Here is a 22,900-nt window from a genome sequence, read left to right on the forward strand (position 1 = left end):
TGCCACGCCTGGCAAAATAATTGTTTTGGAGTGAAACACTGGTGCTTGGGGCAGGAGTTGGCCTCCAGACCAAGTCCTCCCTGGCACCGTAGTTGCTGCTGTGCTGGGCAAAGAGGTTATTGGGAGTGTAGTCGGTGCTTGATGGCTCCCATATCATGTCCATCACTTCATCACTTGCGCTGTAGTACCTCTGAAGCTGGGATTGGACCAAATACCTCGCAAAGGAAGCCATGATGGTGCTTCAGCAGTCTCTGCTGCTGCTGAATCGTCTTTCACTTGTTCTCTGTTTTGTCTGGTCCCAACTTGCTCTCATGTTCCTAGATGTATTCTTTCTTTCTCTATATGTTCTTTCACAAAGACTAAATTCAATTTATCATATCAAGATAACAGTCACAACCCAGACAGTCTTCTGTGATCTTGTGTACTGAGACTCAGCAGGCTGTGTTCTCACGAGGGGCAGAATTCAAAACTTGATCCTGAGTTGAGAATCACCATTTTATGTGCACATTTTATACAGTACAGGCCAAGAAAAGACATATTTTTTGTATTTAACTTTTTAATGATGCTATCTTGTGATAATGGGTAATTATCTGATTGTTGTGATAATGGATTAATTTATCAGGCTATTTCAACATATTCAAGTTCATCATCCCTACGGGGGCATGGGTAAGGATATTTTGCCTCCAATACAGAATCCAAAATGTATTCATGTGATGAGATGGCTACTCTTGTTATGAAGTTAACGGACAAAATGTAAATTGAAAGAACAACACAAATGTGTTTTTGAACCAAGTACACTTCATCAGTAGAGTTTGGTCCAACATCTGAATTTAGATTTCCGTGGGCTGCGTTGTGTTTGAGGAAAGCAGGCCGATATTGTAACGGTCACAGGGAAACTCATTTGCCTCTTCTGCTGCCAGTTCAACCCACCTTGGCAGATGACCCACTCATTCACATCAGTGGAGAGCAGTTCAGACTTTGTTTGAACATAGCATGTGGATGCTTAGGAATGTGGATCAAATATCCTTTGTCAGAGGTGGGATTCAAACCCACACCTCCAGCAGAGACTGCAACCTGAACGCAGCACCTTAGACCGCTCGGCCATCCTGACAGAAACTGAAAAAAGCAGACTGCAATATGAACTGAATTAATTCATTGGTAAAGTAGAATTGTTCCCAAAGGCACTACTGGCTCCTGAGTTGTTGCATTTATTGTTAACATTGAATACACAGCCTTTGTACATGGCAGTAAGACATGAATTTCATTTTTCTAAAGGACAAGTAACATAACATAACACTACATCCATTTTACAGTATGTTACATGTGACACATTCCCAACAGAAAGGTCCCACCGAGATTTGAACTCGGATCGCTGGATTCAGAGTCCAGAGTGCTCACCATTACACCATGGAACCAAACACAAAGATGTACTTCCTAAAATACAACTTGACATTGCCTGCAATACAAACTGTTGCTATTGGGAAGTTCATCTTGCTGTTGTTCCAGACTACATTGTCAAAAGAAACATGAACCACAAGGAAATCATGGAACTCCAGATTTCCATCCATACATCCATTTTCTACCACTTATTCCTATTATTAAAGGTCGCGGGGGGGTGGAGCCTATCCCAGCAGCTATGGGCGAGAGGCTGGGTTCACCCTGGACAAGTCGCCAGTCCATCGCAGGGCCAACACATACAGACAAACAATCATTCACACCTACGGTCAATTTAGAGTATTCAAGTAGCCTGTCAAGTGGATGTCATGTCTTTAGACTGTGGGAAGAAGCCTGAGTACCCGGAGAGTGAACCCACGCAGGCACAGGGAGAACATGCAAACTCCACACAGAAAGACCCCATGCCGGGACTCAAATCCAGAACCTTCTTGCTGTGAGGCGACAATGCTAACCACTGCACCACCGTGCCACCGAATTCCAGATTTATTCCACTTCAACAAACATGCCATATAATTGTGTTACTAGTACTTTACTCAAACGACATATTGTGAGTTTTCTGTTTGAGATGAAGGAACTCAGAGGTTCATAACAACACTTGTTTAGGGTGCTTTGGTTAGCTTGCTACAGACAAACACAACTCCCCTTCTAAAGCCTGTTAGAGACCTGCTGTAGGTTCCACCAAGATCTCACAGATTCAAAGTCCAGAGTGCTAGTCATTGCACCAAGGAACCTACCCAGGAAGGGAATGATTGAGACAAATTATGGCACTCTTTCAGAAGTTTATAACGTCTCTTGTTTGTGGTGCCTCGGTTAGCTTGCTATAGACAAACACAACTCCCCTTCTGAAGCTCGTTAGAGACTGTAACCTGAACACAGCACCTTCCACCACTCAACCATCCTGACCTACTACTACATTTGCAGGCTGCAAAATGCAGGCAAAGGAGCACTGTTTCCATAGGAGCTAGTGGCTCCTTAGTTTTATTGGTCACATTAAATATACAGTCTGTGTATAAGGCAGAAAGAAATACAATTTATTTTTCAAATTGACAGGTATTGTACCATAACATTAGAACTAAATGATATCTCTTATGCTGTATTTTGCATCTGACACATTCCAAACAGGAAGGTCCCACAGGAATGCAGATCACTGGATTCAGAGTCTGGGGTGTCCACTACTTCTATGTCTAGTTGTTTTGCCTGCAGCTGTTTGTTCTCCTGCTGGCTGAAGTCCAGCTGCACCTCAGCCCCGTTGTTCTCGACCACTTTTGGTAGAACTTCCCATTGGGTTTTTAGTTCTGGGTACAGATGTTTCTTTACACTTTTGCAGCTAGAATTTTACATCCTGCTCCTATTTGTTGGACTTTCTCAGCGGCATCCTTACACAGCCTGTGCCTTGGGTCTGATTTGGTGTGGTAGACCTTGGCCTCAATGGCTCTTGTACTTAGGGCCTGCTCTTTTGCTGCCATGATGCCATGATGAGTGCCTCTGCTCTGTCTTTCAGTCCAGCATGTTCCAGCTATCTATGAGGGTCTTCTTGATATCTGCCATTTCCTCAATCTGGCAGTTGTACATTCTCTGTCGGGGCTTGTCCGTCCTTGTCTGTTCCTCTCCCTCCTCACCTCCTCTCCTTGGGTTTCAGTTGTCTGAGGCATTCACTGAGCAGCTCGTCCTGAGGGGCCATCTTCTTGATGTACTGTTGGATTTTTAATGTTCCATCCTGGACAGTGTTACTGATGCTCGCGAGTCCCCATCCTCCCTCTTTCCATTTAGTGTACAGCCTCAAGATGCTGGACTTAGGATGAAACCCTCCATGTATGGTGAGGAGCTTTCTGGTCTTGACGACAGATAGATAGATAGATAGATAGATAGATAGATAGATAGATAGATAGATAGATAGATAGATAGATAGATGATAGATAGATAGATAGATAGATAGATAGATAGATAGATAGATAGATAGATAGATAGATAGATGATAGATAGATAGATAGATAGATGATAGATAGATAGATAGATGATTGATAGATAGATAGAGATAGATAGATGATAGGTAGATAGATAGATAGATAGATAGATAGATGATAGATGGATGATAGATAGATAGATATGTAGATGATAGATGATAGATGATAGATAGATAGATATGTAGATGATAGATAGATAGATAGATGATAGATAGATAGATAGATAGATAGATAGATAGATAGATAGATAGATAGATAGATAGATAGATAGATGATAGATAGATGATAGATAGATAGATAGATACACAGAACTACATGGGTCCTTTGTTGTTACTCTTTCTGGCAGTTAGCCAGAAAGCCTTGAAAGATGGCATATATATATATATATATATATATATATATATATATATATATATATATATACACACATATATATATATAAATATAACGATAGATATATATATATATAACGATAGATATATAGATATATCTATATATCTAGCTATCGATAGATATATCTATCTATAGAGATATATCTCTATATATATATACGCACACAAATATAATGGGTTTCAACTGTCTGATCGTATAATATAATATATTGTACCTATTAATCAACGAAAAATATTACAACAGAGAGAGAAACGTAGAAGAGAAAGAGAGACAGCCAGAGAAACATCGTGTGTGTGTGTGTGTGTGTGTGTGAGAGAGAGAGAGAGAGAGAGAGAGAGAGAGAGAGAGAGAGAGAGAGAGAGAGTCTCCAGCCGGTGCAGCAGCAGCAGCTCAGCTCAGGCAGCAGACGGCGATCCCCCCGGTCCCATCTAGCATTTCTGTCTTATATTCTCCTCCTCCTTATTTCCTTGTCAGCCCAGTCCTCTCTACTCTTGTGTCGGCGTGGAGAAATGTCGGCCAGACCGGGATTCTACCGACAGGAACTGAACAAGACTGTGTGGGAGGTTCCGGAACGTTATCAGAACCTTACGCCGGTGGGCTCCGGAGCCTATGGTTCAGTGTGGTGAGTCTGTTTGCGTGTGTGTGTGTGTGTGTGTGTGTGTGTGTGTGTGTGTGTGTGTGTGTATGTGTGTGTGGGTATGTGTGTGTTGGGGGGGCGAGGCTGCACAGTCATAATATATTTTGGTCATCATCCATCAGAGGAACGATGGTTCATCTGGGCTGTGTCATCAGAATGAAGCAGTTTATAATGACTGTCGTTTGGTTTTTACTGTCATTGTCAGTACAGGCTTTATTAGCATCCTCTAGCTTTTCTAGCGTACTGAGCCCATATTGTCAGTGGGAAATGATGTAGTAGTATTTGTAGGCTACGTTGTAATGTATAAATAAATATGTATTTCACAGTATATGTGTTGCCACCCATTAAAAGACACAGTTGCAGGTCTGCAGGACTTGTTTTCATCCCACAGCTGTCTGTCCTCTGCTTCTGTATTGGTGGGAGGGAATTTAAGATTGAGACAGTGTCAGCACAGGAATTTCCCAAATAACCCTCCGTCACACACATTACAACACACATACACACACCCAAGTCCCTCTGCTTGCATGCACATGTAGTAAACCTTACATGCCTTAATTTTGGATTTGCCAGTGGGATCCCGTTGCTATGGCGATGTCTCATGGCGATACCACCTCTGATAGTAATTAAGCTATCATAGCAGGCTGACGGGCATGAAGAAATGTGGAGGAGCCTTTGTGTGTTCATGTGATTGATCCCAGTTGGGGGGGGGGGTCATATTTCCAAGACATGAATAAGATGTTAAACCTGGTCGTCACAACGGTGCACGTTTGCAGCTCCATAGCGGCAGTAGGAAGTAGCAGATATAGTTGCCAGGATCAATAAGTCTTGGAATTGATTGAATTTGGCAGCTGTCTCAGAAACATCACAAACATTGTTAAGACCAAGTTCCTTGAATCATTATGGATGCAAATTCCCGTCTGCGACCACTGGTCACACCCCTAACTGTCCCCCATTGGACCTTACAGACCACAAGAAGCTAATTGAAGCTAAATTTTGGTTAAATGTTCCAAATTATGCCCTGTGAGTCGACATTGGCCCTCTGTACAGGTGGTGTTACTGTTTGGACTTGCAGACAAAGACGTGTTCTCAACTGACCGTTTCCATCCGGGCGCTGCATTTTATTCCTCGTGTTTTGTTACAGTCATGTTGGGCTACTATCGTCTTCTTCTGTCATAAAATTGTATATATATCATATCATATATCAATGAAGACACTCGACACATTAGCATGAATGGTCGTAGGTGGGAAGAATTATGAGACATTATGGCTTTAACAGGCACATAGTTGGAACTACTTTCCTGAGCAAGTGCAGGGATTTGACGCAGCACCTCAAAAGTCCTTTGGCAACTTCGGCCAACACAAAGCTTGTAGACAACTAGAATTATGATTGCTGCCTCTCATCACGGCCAACTTTAAGAGGATTACTGTTTGACAAACCAATACCTTTATTTTCTGGCTTCCTCAGAGCCAGACAAGAATATAGATAACCCTTTTTTCTCTGAAGAAACAAGATTGTGAAACGTATCTGTTTCAAACCAACCAATGAGGTGTGAGTTATGCTAACCTGTATTCTAGGTATGCTATCCTGCCCATCCACTACAATCCCTTGTGCTAAGCTAACGAGTGGTCAGCAGGTCTCTGTGGGTCTCAGCTCCCGAAAGCACACACAGAGAAAAGACGGTTGTCTGTATTCTTGTCTGGCTCTGAGGAAGCCAGAAAATAAAGGTATTATTTCCCAAAAAGTTGTCACGGTCCTTTAGAACTTCACTGATTTGTAGAAGAGCAAAACTGTGGAGAGCTGGTGTTGAGTTTGCAGTCGCCTGTTTCATTCTGTATTATTATGCACTCCAAATCTGGGAGCATGAAAGCAGCGAGGCTAAGGTTTGATTCCCATTTTAGATACCTCTGCTCTTAACACATGCTTGCTGTAATGCTTTTAAAGCATCCATTCAGAGGTACATTATCAACAGGAACAGCATTACCCTTAGTAATGCAGCATTACCGGTCAATATTGAAGTCTTTTAGATGTTTGGTTAATTTTTGGAGCTCCACTATTACTGGAGTTTATTTAAGGCCAGTCAGCTGTGAATGGACTCTATTTATTTCCCTTGATGAGAAATAAAACGTGGGATAAAGAGTGTGATGCGCATGATCTGTGTATGAGCTTTTACATCGCTTGCCTAACAGACCTTTGCCTTCTCCAATCACTTGAACTCATGTACCCTCTCATGCTCTGAATGCTTCTGTCTCAGCTGATTCTTTTTAAAAATCTGTTTAAACTCATGCTGTTACAGTTATGTATTTCTTTGCCATCGGTTACAGAGAAACTTTTTAGGGAAATTCGCTTATCCTCCATCCTCCATAGAACCAGACAAGAAGGTGAATGGCAGTAGATGGGAAGAGTTGGAATACGTCAAAAGTCATCAAATAGATCACGCTTCTAGTCATCAAAAGATTTTTTTTTTGTTGGCCAAAGTTGCAAAGAGGTGGTGTGTGGAAAGCCCGGTCAAGAAAGTAGTTCCAACAATTCTAAAATTCCAGTGTCTCCTCATTATAAATGTACATTTCATAATAAATGTTATGTTCAGTCATAGTTATGTAAATTTAGGCAAAGAATGATGCTGTTTGATGGAGGTATGCTAACACTTTCCCATCCATTATCATTCATTGTGCTAAGCTAACTAGCAATCAGCCACTTGGCTACCTAATGCACACACAGGAGGAACAAGGATATCGATGTCCCTGGAGTTGCTTGGACTATCAGATGCCGAATGCTTTATCCGTCTACACTGACCCATTACTTTCACCTAAAACTTTTATCTTTCTACATCTATTTTAGCCATTTCAGTTCCATATCTGGAACTGGAATTCTAAATCCATGGCAGGGAGTTGCCTTGTTTGCTTGGGATTATTTAAAAAAAAAACAAAAAAACGAAGGTGGTACTTATAGAATTAGGCTTTAGCAGGGAGTTTTCCTCTTTGTGTCAGCATACATGTCAAGGTATGCAATATATGGATGTAACTTAGACGGAAAAATGATGTCTTGCATTATCCAAATGCACAAAAGACATTCCTCTACAAACCACCCAGCTCTTTCTCGCATTGTTAATCCTGATCTGTAGCTATTGTTAGTGACTTTCTCATGGAAAGACTTGATTATCGCACGACTGGGGGATGGGGTTTCAGAGTAAAATGACTGTGTCGTGATGGGGGTGTGTGTGTGTGTGTGGGGGGAGTTGTCTAACAGTCTAGCGTTTTGAGATGCACAGCTAAGCAGCTCTCATCATTTATCTTAGCTTGTTTTCTCAGTAAAGCCTCTTGAGATTGCAGGCCTGAGGTTAAGGACCCAACAAGCTCTTACAATCTTCTAGGGAGGAGGAATCAAGGGGTGCAAGGGAGCATGTTAGCTTATAAGGAATGACTCTGGATAAATAGCAAAGCAGAGGCACCTGCCAGTGAATCCTCATAAATGCAAACCTCATATCATGATTTAATATTCAGCTCCTCTCCGATTTGGATAAGTCTTGACACAGGAAGTTTGGAAAACGTCTTCTTTGTCTAACCCAGTCTCTTTGTCTGCCTGCAGTAATCCCATTGAATATTCTCTTTTCTGCTTCATTCTTTTGAGACGAAATTGAGCTAAATATGCACTGAGCTGATCAAGCTGCTTTCATCTCATGTCAGCATATGTAACATCTGCTCAGTAAGGCAAAACTTTGGCACGACGCCTCTCATTTGGATGACTATGAATAAAACATGGCTGTTTTATTTCCTCCTGACACAAATGTTACATCTGTCAGTTTGGTAATTAGAGATACGATAACCTGATTTGATTGAGATCCTGATACTGTTGCATGAGTTGAGCCCCTGTTTAGATAGAGGGCTGTCGGGAAACGTGACTGCACTGCAAGGTAGATACAGATGCAATACATGATGGTGTGTATTTGTGTGTGTGTGTGTGTGTGTGTGTGTGTGTGTTGGGGGGGTGGTGTTCACTGAAGATCGAAGGTTGATACTGCACTTTTAAAGGTGACATTGTACCCAGCTAAGGCATAGCGTTATAAGCAAACTGCAAATTAGGATTTTTACTCTTTTTTTTTTTTGCATGAATAAAACAAAAGATATATTTAAAAATGTTTACAAAGCAGCGCTTAGAGCTGCTATGCTAAGACGAAACTGTCCTTCCAAGAAAAACGACCAGATAAGTCATAAATACAAGTGGTAAAAATGGCCGATATTAGGTGACAAATGCCATCGAACCGCAGTAGCGATGTGGACCACAGACAAATAAGAGCGCAACAGATTATGATTTAAGTAAGACATTCTGCCTAAGAATGCAGGCTGGGGTGGTGCATGATTGTACCACCCCAGCCTGACGTCACACTGCCGTGGTCAATCACACCGCCTGAAGAACAGACGGCCATGGAATAAGTGTGATACATCACATAGCATTGTAGCATCCTTTTCGCTTCCAAACAAGGGGGAACATGGGAGAGGGAGCAAGAAGATCCACGAACAGGGGCGTTACATCTCTTGCCGAGGTTTCTGAAATTGTAGGGTTAAAGTTAACAACGTATGTTTCACAAACGGCCAACATAGTGAAACATCCACACCGACACACAACTGCAATGGCACCTTATTTCACTGACGCACTCGACTGTGCAGTCAAACATTTGCCTTTTTTTTTACTCTGATAAGAAAAGTAGAGTTGTTTTTCTGAGGCCGGCTATATTGTTTTGTGTGTTGTTAACACGTCAGTGCTCTTATCGTGGAACTGGGACATTCCTAAATTCTGATCTTGCCTACAGAGAAAGCCAAATTATTCAGAAAATACCAGAGAAATGTTCATTTGAATGCAGGAAATTCAATGCAACGTTAACAACGACCCCCATTGGTGGCAATCGGGAGTCAATAACCTCCCTGTACCCCAAATATATCTAATTGTTTTGTCCTGCCCCTAATTCAAACAGGATGAACTACTTGAACAGTTCACATCAGAACAGGAAGACAGTTTTCCATGATGAATCATCTTAAGATTGATATCTGTTACCCCCTCCCCCTTCTTCCTCTTTGAAACCGGAGGTGCATTAAGAGCGAGAAAAAATACTGAGACAAAAGGGGAGAAATCGATGTGTTGGCTGTGCTGGGCTGAAAGCAGTGCAGTCAGAGCCATGTATGGAAGATGGCAGCATGGCAGGGGGGGAGGTATGTGTGAGGCCTGCTTCATGTCGAGGGTCCGGCTGCTGTCCTGGATGTAGCCCAACAGGGGCATCCGGACTGGCAGCAGGTGTTTTCTGGCCAGAAAGCTGCATAGTCATCCATGCAAGAGTGCAGTTTACTCAAGCATGTAAGCATTATAACGATGTAGCATTATTTACTGTGGGCGCCATAGCAAACTGAAGATATGCATCATTTGGCTCGCACCTCAAGGTGACTATTTGTCTTGGCGCCACTTCAGGGAAGTGGAAAAAAAATGAAAAGAATAATCCCCAACAGGGGCCTGGGGCATAATGTATACATGAGCCCCTCGACTCCACTCAAATGGAAGCTTACGTGTGTCCAGTTCAATGACGGCTCAGACACATTTCACAGAGTCAAGAATGGCATGAATCCAATTTCTGAGCAGAAATGGAATGAGACTGATTTTAGAGGCGTTTTGCATACTTGTTTACATGCAACATCACACGGCTTTTTCTTCTAGTGCTCCTGTGCCGTAGAGCATCTGATAGGTCATGTGACTGTAGAAAAGGTTCTTCTTCTCAGGTGTGTTTAATTTGTGTACGTCTTTCCTTAAATCAGCTGGTAAATTCTCAGTTAATTAAATATTTCCAGCGACTAATTTTGCATCTGTTTCTGTCGATATTGGCTGCTATTTCTATGCCTTCCCTGCCGACAAGAAGTGTAAATTTGTTTCTTGAACACTTCACAGGTAGATTGCATACATCTCTGCATGTTCAAGTTAATATTGTTCTTTTTGGTTTTTAGCTTTCTAAAAGGCAGTCAATGCACAATATACGTAAGATTATCTTTTTTTGGAAAAAAAAAACTTTTTCTGGTAAAATTATTTTCCAGGATATAACACTTACATGCCACATGAGAAATCTTGTTTGCACAGTAAAAACAGGATTCAGATGTCTGGAATCTAGATCTAGATCCCAAACTTAGCGTTTAAGGTGACTCCAGTCAGTATATTCATGCGTATCCAGGTTTGTTAAATTAGGATCAGGTGTCGAATGCTCTGATATGATGCTTTAACACCCTACTGCAGAATTCTACTGCTATGATGTTGTTGAAGAGTCAGGTTTCCCTGCCGCTGCGCAATAAAATGATCAGAATGTGATGTAGCAGCAGGGGTAGTTTGGCCTTGACTTGGCGCTCTGGGTCAATGTTTTATTCTCTTGACAAAAAGTGTCACTGTCATTCTCCAACTTCATGTGAAAAGCTGAATACTCCCGCTATTTCACAGCAGAGTTTGTTCTAGGAAGTGTTTTCTGTAGAGTCACAAACTGAAGCAAAAGGTGATGAAGCAACTTGTGGTTTCACCTTTATTGAGAAACTTGTGAAATATCTGCCCATCTTTTCAAGAGCATTAAGTGCAAGTGAGGGTTTTTTTTTTTCCTTTGAAGTGATCAAATACACACAGCATATTAATCTGCATCAATTCTACAATGACATATTGATTTCGCTGACTTTAACTGTCCTTTTTTTCATGTCCGAGTTTCACTTCTCCTTTATTCCTGCAATACTTAGAATTTCTCAACTCCCACCCATGCTTCCTTCCTGTTTGTCTCCTGTACTCCCAGATGGCTGTATTATATTATTATCAGTTACTAGGCCAACTGCAAGTGCTGAAAAGCTTCCTGGCCTGAAAAGACACTGAAAGCACAAAGGTAGCAATTTAAAATGGGGGAATAAAATTTACATTTCCAAAAGAGTCGGATGAAATAAACTGCTGCAATTCGACAATGTCATACATCTACAGAAGAGTACCCACGAGGCCACCCATGAGAAAAAAAATGGGAGGAGGTATATTTTTTATAGCTGATTTCAAGAAAAGCGTCGAAATGTCAAGAAAAAAAGTCAAAATGTTGAGAATGAAGTAAAAACACAATGTTGAGAATAAAGTCGACATGCAGTGTCGAGGAAGTGCTTCCAAGCTTGTGTGGTTTATCCTTCGGAGCATATGCAGTTTTCAGCACAGTCTCTTCAAAGTCCTAGTACTGATAACTACAGTGTGTTTGTGAGCTAAAAGAGAAAGTATTTCTTTGTTACTAAAGCCGAGTCCAAAGTATAGTCTCACCAGTTCCTCTAACTGCCTGCACGCCATTTTGGAGAGTAGAAGCAGTCACATGCACTGATTGTTACAGTCCCAAAAGGCCGACTTCTTTTTTCAGCACTGTATTTCGACTTTTTTCCAGACATTTCGACTTTTTTTTCTCAAAGATTTTTTTTTCTATCGTGGGTGGCCTAATTACTCTTCTGTATGCATCTTCCCTCTCCGTGTTCCACCACATCCTCCATCAGGCTTTCTCTCTTTCTATTTCTGTGTTTCTGTCTCAACTCTCAAATACAAACATTCTACGGATCACCAGCTGATACAAGACTTCCTAAATCAAATTGGGAAGTTACTTTGCTCTCAAGTTGAGAGTTTGATGAGACTCACGAGTCTTTGCAGCAGACTAAGAAACCAGAAACTATAGTAATGGTTAGCTTTAGCTTAAAGACTAGAAATGGTAGCGAAAACAAGATTAAAAAAAAAAGCCTACATTTGTGCTGGACTTAGCTTAGCTTAGCAATAATGAAGGGAAAACAGCTAGCACCGCACTGTCTGGATGTAACAAAATCTGACTCCAGGCGAAAAGTCTTTCCCTCTGTTTTTTGTTACCTTTTACATATTTTCTCATGCAGATGTAAACAAATATAAAAACAACATGATATTCAGTATGTTTTAAGGTTGGTGGTATTTTCATGCCAGTTGTTTCGCAAAACTTCATCCAAAGCAAGAATACTGCTCTTGTTCAAGTTCATATTTGAACTTGAGAGCATATCAATCTTGTCACTAAAGTTAAGTTGTGAAGCAAAGTATGACATTATTTTTATTTCCTGAAATGTTGAACTATTGCTTTAAAATGTGATGTTTCTTCATTGCTGTGAATTAGGAAGCACTGGACAGTGATATGTTATCATGTCATCATGTCTTTTGTCTTTTTACAGTTCTGCATATGATGTTGTCTTGCGGCAGAAGGTTGCAGTGAAGAAGCTGTCTCGGCCTTTTCAGTCTCTGATCCACAGTCGCCGCTCATACCGGGAACTCAGGCTGCTCAAGCACATGAAACATGAGAATGTTAGTGGGACTCATCAAAATAACCAGACATTTACTGTGTTGCGGCTCTGTTATTAATCAGCTCTGCTCGTCTCTGTCTCTACAGGTAATAGGGCTGCTGGACGTATTCACACCTGCTGCAGTATTAGAAGACTTCAATGAACTGTAAATCTTCTATCTTGTGACATTTTCTTATGAAATATACATCTGCACACTGCAAATTCGATGTTTCTGTGGTTAGAGGGGATGTTGGAGTTGGTACCTTGGGGATTGCAGGCTTGTGGAGTCAAATGGTTGCCATGGCAGCATTACCAGGTTGGCCTCCATTTCCCCCAGCCCCTTCATTCAGACAAAGGCCGACATATGTTATCCTCTTTTTCAGCTATCTGGTGACCAACCTGATGGGTGCAGACCTCAATAACATCGTGAAGTTTCAAAGGTTGTCAGACGAGCACGTGCAGTTCTTAATTTACCAGCTTCTGCGGGGCCTCAAGGTGATTTGTTGAGATGAATCTGCTGGATGTGAATGTGACATACGTAATATTTAGATAGGATACATAGAGCCCTGTTACATTATGTATTCATGCAAGATGGATTCAGGTGTAGCCGTAGAGAGGTGTAGGAATCCTAAAACCCTTAAATCAGTTTGCATTGTTGAACATCCACTTCTCCAAGTCAGTGGGTTATCTGAAAGTTCTGTGGTTAACACAGGCTAAGATATGCTCACATTTTTCTACAGCATGAAAACGGGCCTCATGAATCTTGACGATTTTAAGCATGTTTTAATCAGTTGCTGATAACAAGTGGTTAAACAACGTGACAGATGCTGTCATGGACATTCGACGCCACCAAACCAAACTGTGAAGAAGAAGGGGAACTAGTTGTTGACAAGGCTGGTTCGCAGCATCAGCGTCTGTGATTTAGTTCCATCACAGACGCTTGCTTAGTTCTTGCAAATACAATGATGCTACAAAAAACATACATTTTTTGCTCATTTGTGAACATGATCTTGCTGAACAAAACATTAATATGTCATATAATTTATTTTTTCTACAATAATCCGAAATCCATCCATCCATCCATCCATCCATCCATCCATCCATCCATCCATCTTCTTTCACTTATACGGGTCAGGTTGCAGGGGTAGCAGCCTAAGCAGAGAAACCCAGACTTCCTTCTCCCCGGCTACTTTGTCCAGCTCCTCCTAGGGGATCCCAAGGCGTTGCCTGGCCAGCTGAGAGACACAGTCTCTCCATTGTGTCCTGGGTCTTTCCTGAGGCCTCCTACCTTTTGGATGTGCCCTGAACACCTCCTCAGGGAGGCGTCTGGGAGGTATCTTGACCACATGCCCAAGCCACCTCATCTGACTCCTCTCAATGTGGCAGAGCAGTGGCTCTACTCCAAGGATGGCAGAGCTTCTCACCCTTTTTCTAAGGGAGAGCCAAGCCACCCTCTGAATGAAACTCATTGTGGCCACTTGTACCCAAGATCTTGTCCTTTCGGTCATACCCAAAGCTCATGACCATAGGTGAGGGTAGGAATGTAGATCAACTGGTCAATTGAGAGCTTTGCCTTTCAGCTCAGCTCCCTCTTCACCACAATGGACTGATGCAGTCCACATCACCGTAGATGGAGCACCAATCTGCCTGTCGATCTCACTTGTGAACAAGATCCCAAGGAACTTGAACTCTTCCGCCTGGGGCAGGGTCCCATCCCCAACACAAAGATGGCACTACACCCGTTTCCAGGCGAGGTGCTGATTCTAATCCTGGCCACTTCACAGTTGGCTGCGAACCAATCCAACAAGAGCTGAAGGTCACAGGCTGATGAAGCCAATAGGACCAAATCATCTGCAAAAAGCAGAGACCCAATCCTGCAACCAACAAACCGAATCCCCTCAACACCCTGGCTGCGCCGAGAGATTCTGTCCATAAAAATTATGAACAGAATCAGTGACAAGGGGCAGCTCCGTCTCAGTCCAACCCTCAATGGAAACGAATCCGACTTACTGCAATACGGACCAAGCTCTGGTACCACTCATACAGGGAATAAATCACCCGAATCAGGTGGTCCAATATCCCATACTCCCGGAGCAACCCCATAGGATTCCCCAAGGGATACGGTCAAATACCTTCTCAAAGTCCACAAAATACATGTAGACTGGATGGGCAAACTCCCATGGTCCACAGTTCCACGACCAGGACGAATACCACACTGCCCCTCCCAGATCCGAGGTGTGACTATCCGATGCACCCTCCTCTCCAGAATCCCTCAATAGACCTTACCAGGAAGGCTGAGGACTGTGATCCCACAGTAGTTGGAATACAACCTCCGGCCCCCCTTCTTAAAAAGTTGTTCTCCACTGCCTCACCAAATTCTTCCCATGTCTGAATTTTGCCTCAGCAACCACCAAAGCCAAACACTGCTTGGCCTGCCAGTACCTGTCAGCTGCTTCCCCAGTTCCATGGGCCAACAAGGCCTCAAAGGTCTCCTTCTTCAGCTTGACGGTGTCCCTCATCACTGTTGTCCACCAACGGCCTGGCTCCAGAGGGGGGTCCTGGTGGCCTGGATCTGGGCAAGGGAAACTCGGTCCAACTTTGTTGATTGTCATTGGGATCTTTTGAGCTACTCTTTGTCTGGTCCCTTCCCTAGGACCTGTTTGTCTTGGATGACCCTACCAGGAGCATAAAAGCCCCCAAACAACTAAGCTCCTGGGATCACTGGGACACACAAACTCCTCCACTATGATAAGTTGGTAACTCAAGGTGGAGATCATCCATCCATCCATCCATCCATCCATCCATCCATCTATCAATCCATCCATCCATTAATCTAGGGAACAGCTTCTTAAAGGAACTTCAATTGTCCCTTCCCTGGCCACTTCAAGGCTCCGCCAGGCTGTGTGGAGATGTATATTTACTCCAATTCCAACTGCAGTAATACTCCCTATAGTACAAGAACACCTTGGTGTTAATGTCAGCAGTCCAGAATAAGGCAATCACCATTAATGTGTCTCAGATACTCAATATTTTTGACTGAATGAGACATTCTCTGTGATTTGTGTCAAGCAGCCAGCTGATCCAGCTGTTCATTCGGCCCGGTTACCATGGGACAGACAAAAGCAGTGTCCCTTGAAGCAGGGGCTAATATGGTGAACTGCACTGTTGACCCTTGTCTCCTTTTTTATGTCTCCTCTCTCCTCCCCCCATCCCTGGCGAACAGTACATCCATTCAGCAGGACTGATTCACAGAGTGAGTGCCTCCTCTTCACCCTTCAAGCCTTGTTTGACCATCAACTTGGTGAAAACACAACAGCATGTTATGTGGTTGAGGGACTACAGATTAAAATTAGTCTACAGCTATAATCTGTCGCTGTTTTAATAGATAAGATACATAAAAATGTATATGTTTGCCTGCAATATATAACACAGCAGTTTCCCCTTCTTTATTTTCACTTACATAGTTCAAGGATTTGAAAAAAAAAACTTAAATTATTTTACATTTAACATTATTATGTATATACTTTGATAAATCTAACATTTATAGGCAGTATTCAGATAGTTATACTGAAATACAATCATCACTTGGCTTTCAAATCTAAATTGCGAACATTTTATGAGGTAGAATTATCAACCGTGCTGTTAAAATTCAGACACAAAAGTGCACTGGTTGATTGGAATTAGTCTTATGTGTGTGACTTTGTTAGAGTTTCAAATTGTTTTTTTAATTGATACCTTCTGTTTTCCTGGAAGGAATGAGTGAAATATTTTATATTTGGCCTTAAATCAAAAGTTCAGTCTAATCTTTTTTTATTCAATACGTAAATGTTGCATCTGCTTTAATTAAATCAATTCATCGCTGGAGTTCTTATTGGATCATCAAGTTAAATGGACTACAAATGAATGTGCTGCATTTTTTGCTGCATTTTACTCTTACCCATCCTCCGGTCAACTCTACGTCCCAGGACCTCAAACCAAGTAATGTGGCAGTGAACGAGGACTGTGAACTGAGGGTGAGTTTCACCATCAAATCCTTAACGCCACCTCTAAACTCCATCACTCTGAGGACTCATCCACTTCTCCAACAGATCCTCGACTTTGGATTGGCCAGACAAACGGACGATGAGATGACAGGGTATGTGGCAACTCGCTGGTATCGAGCACCGGAGATCATGCTGAACTGGATGCATTACAATCAGAATGGTGAGAGAGCTGGTGACCTTCTTTTATTGTCAAAGAGTTTTGGAGGCAATTCTATTCACTGATCAACATGGTTTTTGTGTTCCAGTGGATATTTGGTCCGTGGGATGCATTATGGGAGAGCTGCTAAAGGGGAAAGTCCTGTTTCCCGGCACTGACTGTATCCTTTATCAGCACCAGCTCACTGGCAGCTTCTTTTCCACATCTCTGATGAGTGCCTCATAGATGTAGACTTCTTGTAGATTTGCATAACAATCTCTGACAGAGAGGCGCAACAACAAGAGAAGTCTGGGATGAATAGAGGCAATCACAAAAGCCTGAATTATCTCGGTTATTGTATTCGGTGCCTAAGAGTAGCACTAAAACAAATTTGATTAACTGCACTTTGTGTGTTGAAGATTCAAGTGTATAACTTTGGAAGAATCTTGATGCCCCCTAACCATTCTTGTGCTAAGATATCGACCAGCTGAAGAGAATCATGGAGATGGTTGGAACACCGACACCCGAGCTACTCAAGAAAATCTGCTCTGAACATGTGAGGAAGGGTCAGAGGGATCGGTGGGATTAACTGGGTGGGATTAAAGAAATATGAGGTTTTGATTGAATATTGGTATGTATTTGCAGGCGCAGAAGTATATCCAATCTCTCCCATTTATGCCCCAGCAGGACTTGGAAAAGATCTTTAGAGGTGCAAATCCACTCGGTTAGTGAACCTGCAGACTTGATTATCGCCTTCTATAATTCAATTCAAAAGCTGCCAAGCTAGTTATACATTATTGTTGCCTTTAGCAGAAAGTTATCAAATGTTTATCTAATCCTCTCTGTTAGCCGTTGACCTGTTGAAGAGAATGCTGGTTCTGGACTGTGATGGGAGGATCTCAGCCAGTGAGGCTCTGTCCCACCCCTACTTCTCACAGTACCACGACCCGGATGATGAGCCAGAGGCGCCGCCTTATGACCAAACACTTGAGAGTAAAGACCGTACTCTAGAAGAATGGAAAGGTGAAGCTATAATAGAAGAATAACAGATTTAAACAGCCAGCAGGGTAGACAATGATGGAAAACAATGAAAATATAATTTGGATTGCAGGCATAAGAATACAAAGATCATCTACTTCTAATGAATTAATTCTCTGCCTTTCCTGTATAAAGAATGTTTTAGGGGCAGTTTTTATTTGTAAAGACAAAAGTTGCACAAACTAGGGAGCTGAGACCCACGGAGACCAGCTGTCCTCCAAGTTATCTTAGCATAGCGATTGGTATTAGATGGACAGACTTGCATGCTTCCATCAAAAGTCATCAACGACACTTTTCTCCAAAAAAGTCCTTCCCTGCATTAATAAAACAAGGCTTGTACATGACATTTGCAATTAATTAAAACTTTAAAACTATGAGACATTTGAATTTTAAAATCAGATATATTTTTGGAACTACTTTCCTGACTATGCACAGCGATTCGAGGCAGCACATCAAAAGCCATTGTAAATTTATCAAACTGCCACTAGTCTTGAGCGACTTCGTGAGAGAGAACGAGGAGGATTACTTCTGGACAAACCAAAAATTTGAAATGATCGATGAGATGACTTTTGACTGATGTATGCTAACACTTCCCATTCATCGCCATTAATTGCACTAAGCTAACTAGCAGTCATCAGGCTTCTGTCTCTCAGCTCCCTAAGGCAGCACGGGGAAGAAGAAGGATATCTATTTTCTCACCTGTCTCTGGGAAGAATAGACAATAAGTGTATTTCCTTAAAGGCTGCTTTACAGCCCCATTTATGCAGAAACCCTGATGTTTGCTTGTTTAATCTATACCAAATTAGTTGGAATTTTTAGCGAGCAATGCCATTTAAAAGGAACTGAAAGGGAGATTCTATTTTTTTTTTAAACCAGGGTCCAATTTTCCTCTATTTTTAATCAAATTAAGTGATCAAGAAAAAAAAAAAAGTTTAATCTCACCGATATTATGAAAGATGCAAAGTCTGGCATCCCCAACACAGCTGCAATTAGCATATATAGTGATTGTGACCGTGTTAAAGTCAGCCCACTCACAAAGTGAAACAGCCACAAAGGATTATTTCAATGATTGAAATGATGAAGGTTAAGCTTGTCAGTAGCAAAAACAGCACTTTTAATGGACAGAGTTTGATTCAGACAGCTTTTCTATGTGCTAGTTATAGCTGTTTTGTGGTTGTTCCCATTAGCATCTCCCTCAATATTGGAGACTATCCAACAAATGTCAGTTTCCATTCTCTCTTTCTGCCTCCAAAACAGGAAAACTGGGTCAAGGTTGTGAAATCTCCCTTTAAGCTTGCATGTGTTGTAGAAATACAGATTAAACTACCAGAGTTTAGGGGTTTCGAGATGCCATCATAGCAGTATAAATATGATCATGTTTCAGTGTATCAGGGAGTTTATGATGTGTCTTATATATGGAGAGAGAGAGAGAGAGCGAGAGAGAGAGATACCTTAACATGCCTGAAATCCTAGCTTGCACCCCACATAACTTCTCTCCTCCCTCTTTTCTATGTCACGCTTAGAGTTGGTATTCGAAGAGGTTAACAGCTTCAAATCACCCGCCAGCAAGTCTGACAGCCTTCAAGTGGAGCAGTAAGCCTTCATCTATAGATGGACCACGTACTCTGTGAGTGGCATGTGCAGAGTGGGGTGGTCTCACCGGGACATTGCAGGGAACGTTTTAGAACGAACAAGATAGAAGGAACTCCTCACGCTGCAAAGTTGCTTCCTCTTATGTTTCTGCTCATAAAGAGGAACGATGCGGCTACAACAGGGACCGACGCCATGACTCATACAAGGGAGCAACTTTACACAATGGAACTGTTTACAGACTGAGAGAGAAAAACAAAAAGCGCACACTAGGATTTCCAAAGTAAAGACGGAACAGCGTTTAATTCCATATAGCGACGACGAGCAGCCACCGTTTAGACTTTCATGTATGGAATTCATGTTGAAAGGCTTGCAGCAATGTCATGTCATATCACACAACAGCTTAGCATTTAGCCTGCATACTACTGCATGACTTTTTATGTATTTTATTATTGCAACATATAACTGGTACTGTATTATAACCATAAAGCCTGCTTGTTGCATCAGCCTGAGGGTGAGGGACCGGCACTATCAGGACATCATCGTTATAGTTTCCACCTTGTTAAAGAATATTTAAAAAAACAAAGAGAAATCATATCATCCAGCTCACAGAACAGGAGACTTTGTTGTTAATTAGCATTGTGATGAATATACACCAAACCTGAAAGAGAGTGCCTGTGTTTACAGTGTGACCTCGCTTCACATAAACAGTGTGTACTGCTGGCTGGCTTCTGATCACATGCTGGCGTTGGCAGTGTTCCATCAGACTGCCATAGCTGTGAAATAATGAAGTCTGGTAAACTGTTAGAAACAGTTTCCAGAGAGGGAGTGATAGATATATGGTATGGTTACAATCTAGACTGACGATTCCCAGAAAGTGTTTGATTACTTGTGACAGCCACAGAGACTTTTGCTTAAAATCTTTAGGAGTGCCCTTTAATGTGATTTGTACTATTTCAGCGATGCAACGGTATTATACACACTATCATATTTATTAAGGAGCACCATTACAGTATGTAACCTTTGCATAATCTACAACAGGCAGCATGAGCTCAGTAGATACTGAATATAAACAATACAGCTGATGACTTCAGTGACATTTATTTTTCTCATGACTGGAGTTTCAGTTGTGATTTTTTTTGTTTTTTTTTTTGGCTAAAGGTAGTGATAGTTTGGTTGTGTTGAACCACAATGTGCCGAGCCAAAGACCAACAGGTTTTACAGGTAAATATGGCAGCGAAACAGTCAAAATATTATAAAGACAGACGAATAATATGAACAGATTCGGTGCTACCACCAGGTGCTGAAATATTATTGGCAGTGCGGTTGATTAAAGGAACATGCCAACTTTTGGGGAAATGTGCTAAATGTGCTTATTAGCCGTCTACCCCAGAGCCAGTCATGAAGATAGATACCCACAGAAACCTGCTAGTTAGCTTAGCACAATGAATGGTAGTGGATGGGAAGTATTAGCATACCTCCATCAATCATAGATCAGGTTGAGGGTCTTGGTTTGTTGAGGACGAATCCCCTCCTCCTCTCCCTGTCATGATCAATAGCAGCAGTCTCTCTCTTTACCATCAGTGTGGTTTTTTTTTTATTTTTATTCCTGAAGTTCTGCGCCCTGTCAGGAAAGTAGTTCCGACTATGTGTCTTGCTTGACAGAGGGTTGCTAACTCTTTCCACCCTCTACCATTCATTGCGCGAAGCTAACTAGCAGTCATTTGTGGGTCTCAGCTCCTTAATGCACACACAGAGAAGATTGTCTATCGATTTAAAATTTAAAATTTAGTTTGTTACCTTCAGTAAGTTGTATGTTAGTTGAACCTCGGTAGCTGTAGAAAGCTCTCGGCCCTAGCTAAAACTATTTTCATTTATGGGTTGGTGTGTTTCTATATGGACATGCAAGGGTAGCGATGGTGCTTTGGCTCTGTTCAAAACAACCAAAGAGAAGATTTATCCACTCCTCGATGTTGAATCACTCTGGAAAGCTTCATGTACACTTTTGTACCTGATTTACAATCCCCGTGAATCAAAGCTGTCCGTCAGTCAAAGCGTGTTCCAGCTCCGTCAGTTACTGAATGTTGAAACGTTACTGTATGTGCTTATGTGGATGTCGTACACGTGGTGGATTTTAGGTAGCAACTGCAAAGCAAATGTGAGAAAAAACATAACCAAAAAAAGAAAAACAAAAAACAAGCATTGTATGTACAAGTGTCTTCTGAATACACAGTTGTGTGTGTGTGTGTGTGTGTGTGTGTGTGTGTGTGTGTGTGTGTGTGTGTGTGTGTGTGTGTGTGTGTGTTGTGTGTTCGGACCGTTCCCATGAAGTTCACCTCTCTAAACTGAATGTCAGCTCTGGATTCTCAAGTGTTTCACATCATTTCATCATTGATCATCCTCTGGTATCATGACTTGTCTTGGCTTCCCAGAATAAATGCAGTGATTTATGTTTGTCAGACTGTTTTTGTCTCCTGTACTTGCTCTCACTCTCATTTATACACATATATATATAACATTTATTCTATATATGACCCGTGAACATGTTTTTCAGTCCAATTCTATATGGTTCGGGGATATACAGAATAGTTCCAACTTTGAGTACGGTAATCAGAAAATACTTCAGTTTTGATTTACATGTAATTAAACTAGGTGTGTACTACTGAGGTTGTATTTTGCGATGGTATTTCTAATTTTTTTTTTCCACCATAATGCTTCATTCAGATTGGTCGTTTACACATGTGGCCCTCAGCAAATTTCGCATATCCTAGGATGTGGATATTACACTGGGACATATGAAAATTTAAATAAATTCTTCCCGCTTATTAATCAAAGCACAGGAAGAAGTCAAAGTAATAAAACTGAGGGAACAAGTTACATCTTGTGGCCTCAAAATATCTTCTCCCCCTCTGTATCTCCACTAAATATATAGCTTTGTGCTCTATGGCGTCTTTATCTCTTCCTTCCTCCCCTCCTTACTTCTCACCCTGTGATATAGGATAGTATTAATTCATTCAGTAGAGTTTCTAACATTGTAAACGTGTATTATGGGACTCATTCATATGAAGGAATAGACAAAGAAACATATTTACTTATGTATCATTCACTTACTGATGGAATAAAAGCATTTAATAAGGAGAAAAGGTCAGTTTATACTTTTGCTTTGCAGGATCGTACAGGAGAGGAGCAGGGGAATGACCCCCGGGGTGCGCAGATGTTTTGTGGTTTATTCCCCCACATTGTAGACACACCCATACACTGCCAGGGGCGACCGAAAGCTGCAATCTGTGTGTATGTGTGTGTGTGTGTGTGTGTGTGTGTG

General features: G+C 41.7%; 1 protein-coding gene and 1 non-coding gene across 3 annotated transcripts; one reads left to right on the forward strand and one right to left on the reverse strand.

The window, feature by feature from the left end:
• Window positions 1–1,343: 1,343 nt before the first annotated feature.
• Window positions 1,344–1,415, reverse strand: trnaq-cug (transfer RNA glutamine (anticodon CUG)). Its single transcript has one exon. It is a non-coding gene; the product is annotated as a tRNA-Gln (tRNA).
• A 2,767-nt stretch (window positions 1,416–4,182) lies between these two features.
• Window positions 4,183–22,152, forward strand: mapk11 (mitogen-activated protein kinase 11). 2 transcript variants are annotated; one of them, XM_086201073.1, is made up of 12 exons: window positions 4,188–4,434; window positions 12,664–12,793; window positions 12,879–12,937; window positions 13,155–13,266; window positions 15,995–16,024; window positions 16,737–16,784; window positions 16,860–16,974; window positions 17,060–17,131; window positions 17,427–17,506; window positions 17,596–17,674; window positions 17,800–17,973; window positions 19,512–22,150. In XM_086201073.1, exons 1-12 carry the CDS (start codon window positions 4,322–4,324, stop codon window positions 19,583–19,585), a joined length of 1,086 nt encoding a protein of 361 aa, XP_086057199.1. In that variant the 5' UTR covers window positions 4,188–4,321; the 3' UTR covers window positions 19,586–22,150. The 2 variants fall into 2 exon arrangements, with proteins under 2 accessions (XP_086057198.1, XP_086057199.1); XM_086201072.1 differs by having other exon boundaries at window positions 4,183–4,434; window positions 16,737–16,974; window positions 19,512–22,152.
• Window positions 22,153–22,900: the final 748 nt, after the last annotated feature.

The sequence above is a fragment of the Aulostomus chinensis genome, chromosome 4 (assembly GCF_037954235.1).
Source record: "Aulostomus chinensis isolate RoL2024-O1b breed Wild chromosome 4, RoL_Achi_v1.0, whole genome shotgun sequence".
NCBI lineage: Eukaryota > Metazoa > Chordata > Actinopteri > Syngnathiformes > Aulostomidae > Aulostomus > Aulostomus chinensis.

Excerpts from the sequence above, each read along its gene's own strand:
- mapk11 (XM_086201072.1), top strand. The coding sequence starts at position 4,322 with ATGTCGGCCAGACCGGGATTCTACCGACAGGAACTGAACAAGACTGTG. Across the intron at positions 4,435-12,663 it reads GGAGCCTATGGTTCAGTGTG|TTCTGCATATGATGTTGTCT; the intron begins GTGAGTCTGTTT and ends GTCTTTTTACAG. Across the intron at positions 17,675-17,799 it reads TAGAGGTGCAAATCCACTCG|CCGTTGACCTGTTGAAGAGA; the intron begins GTTAGTGAACCT and ends CCTCTCTGTTAG.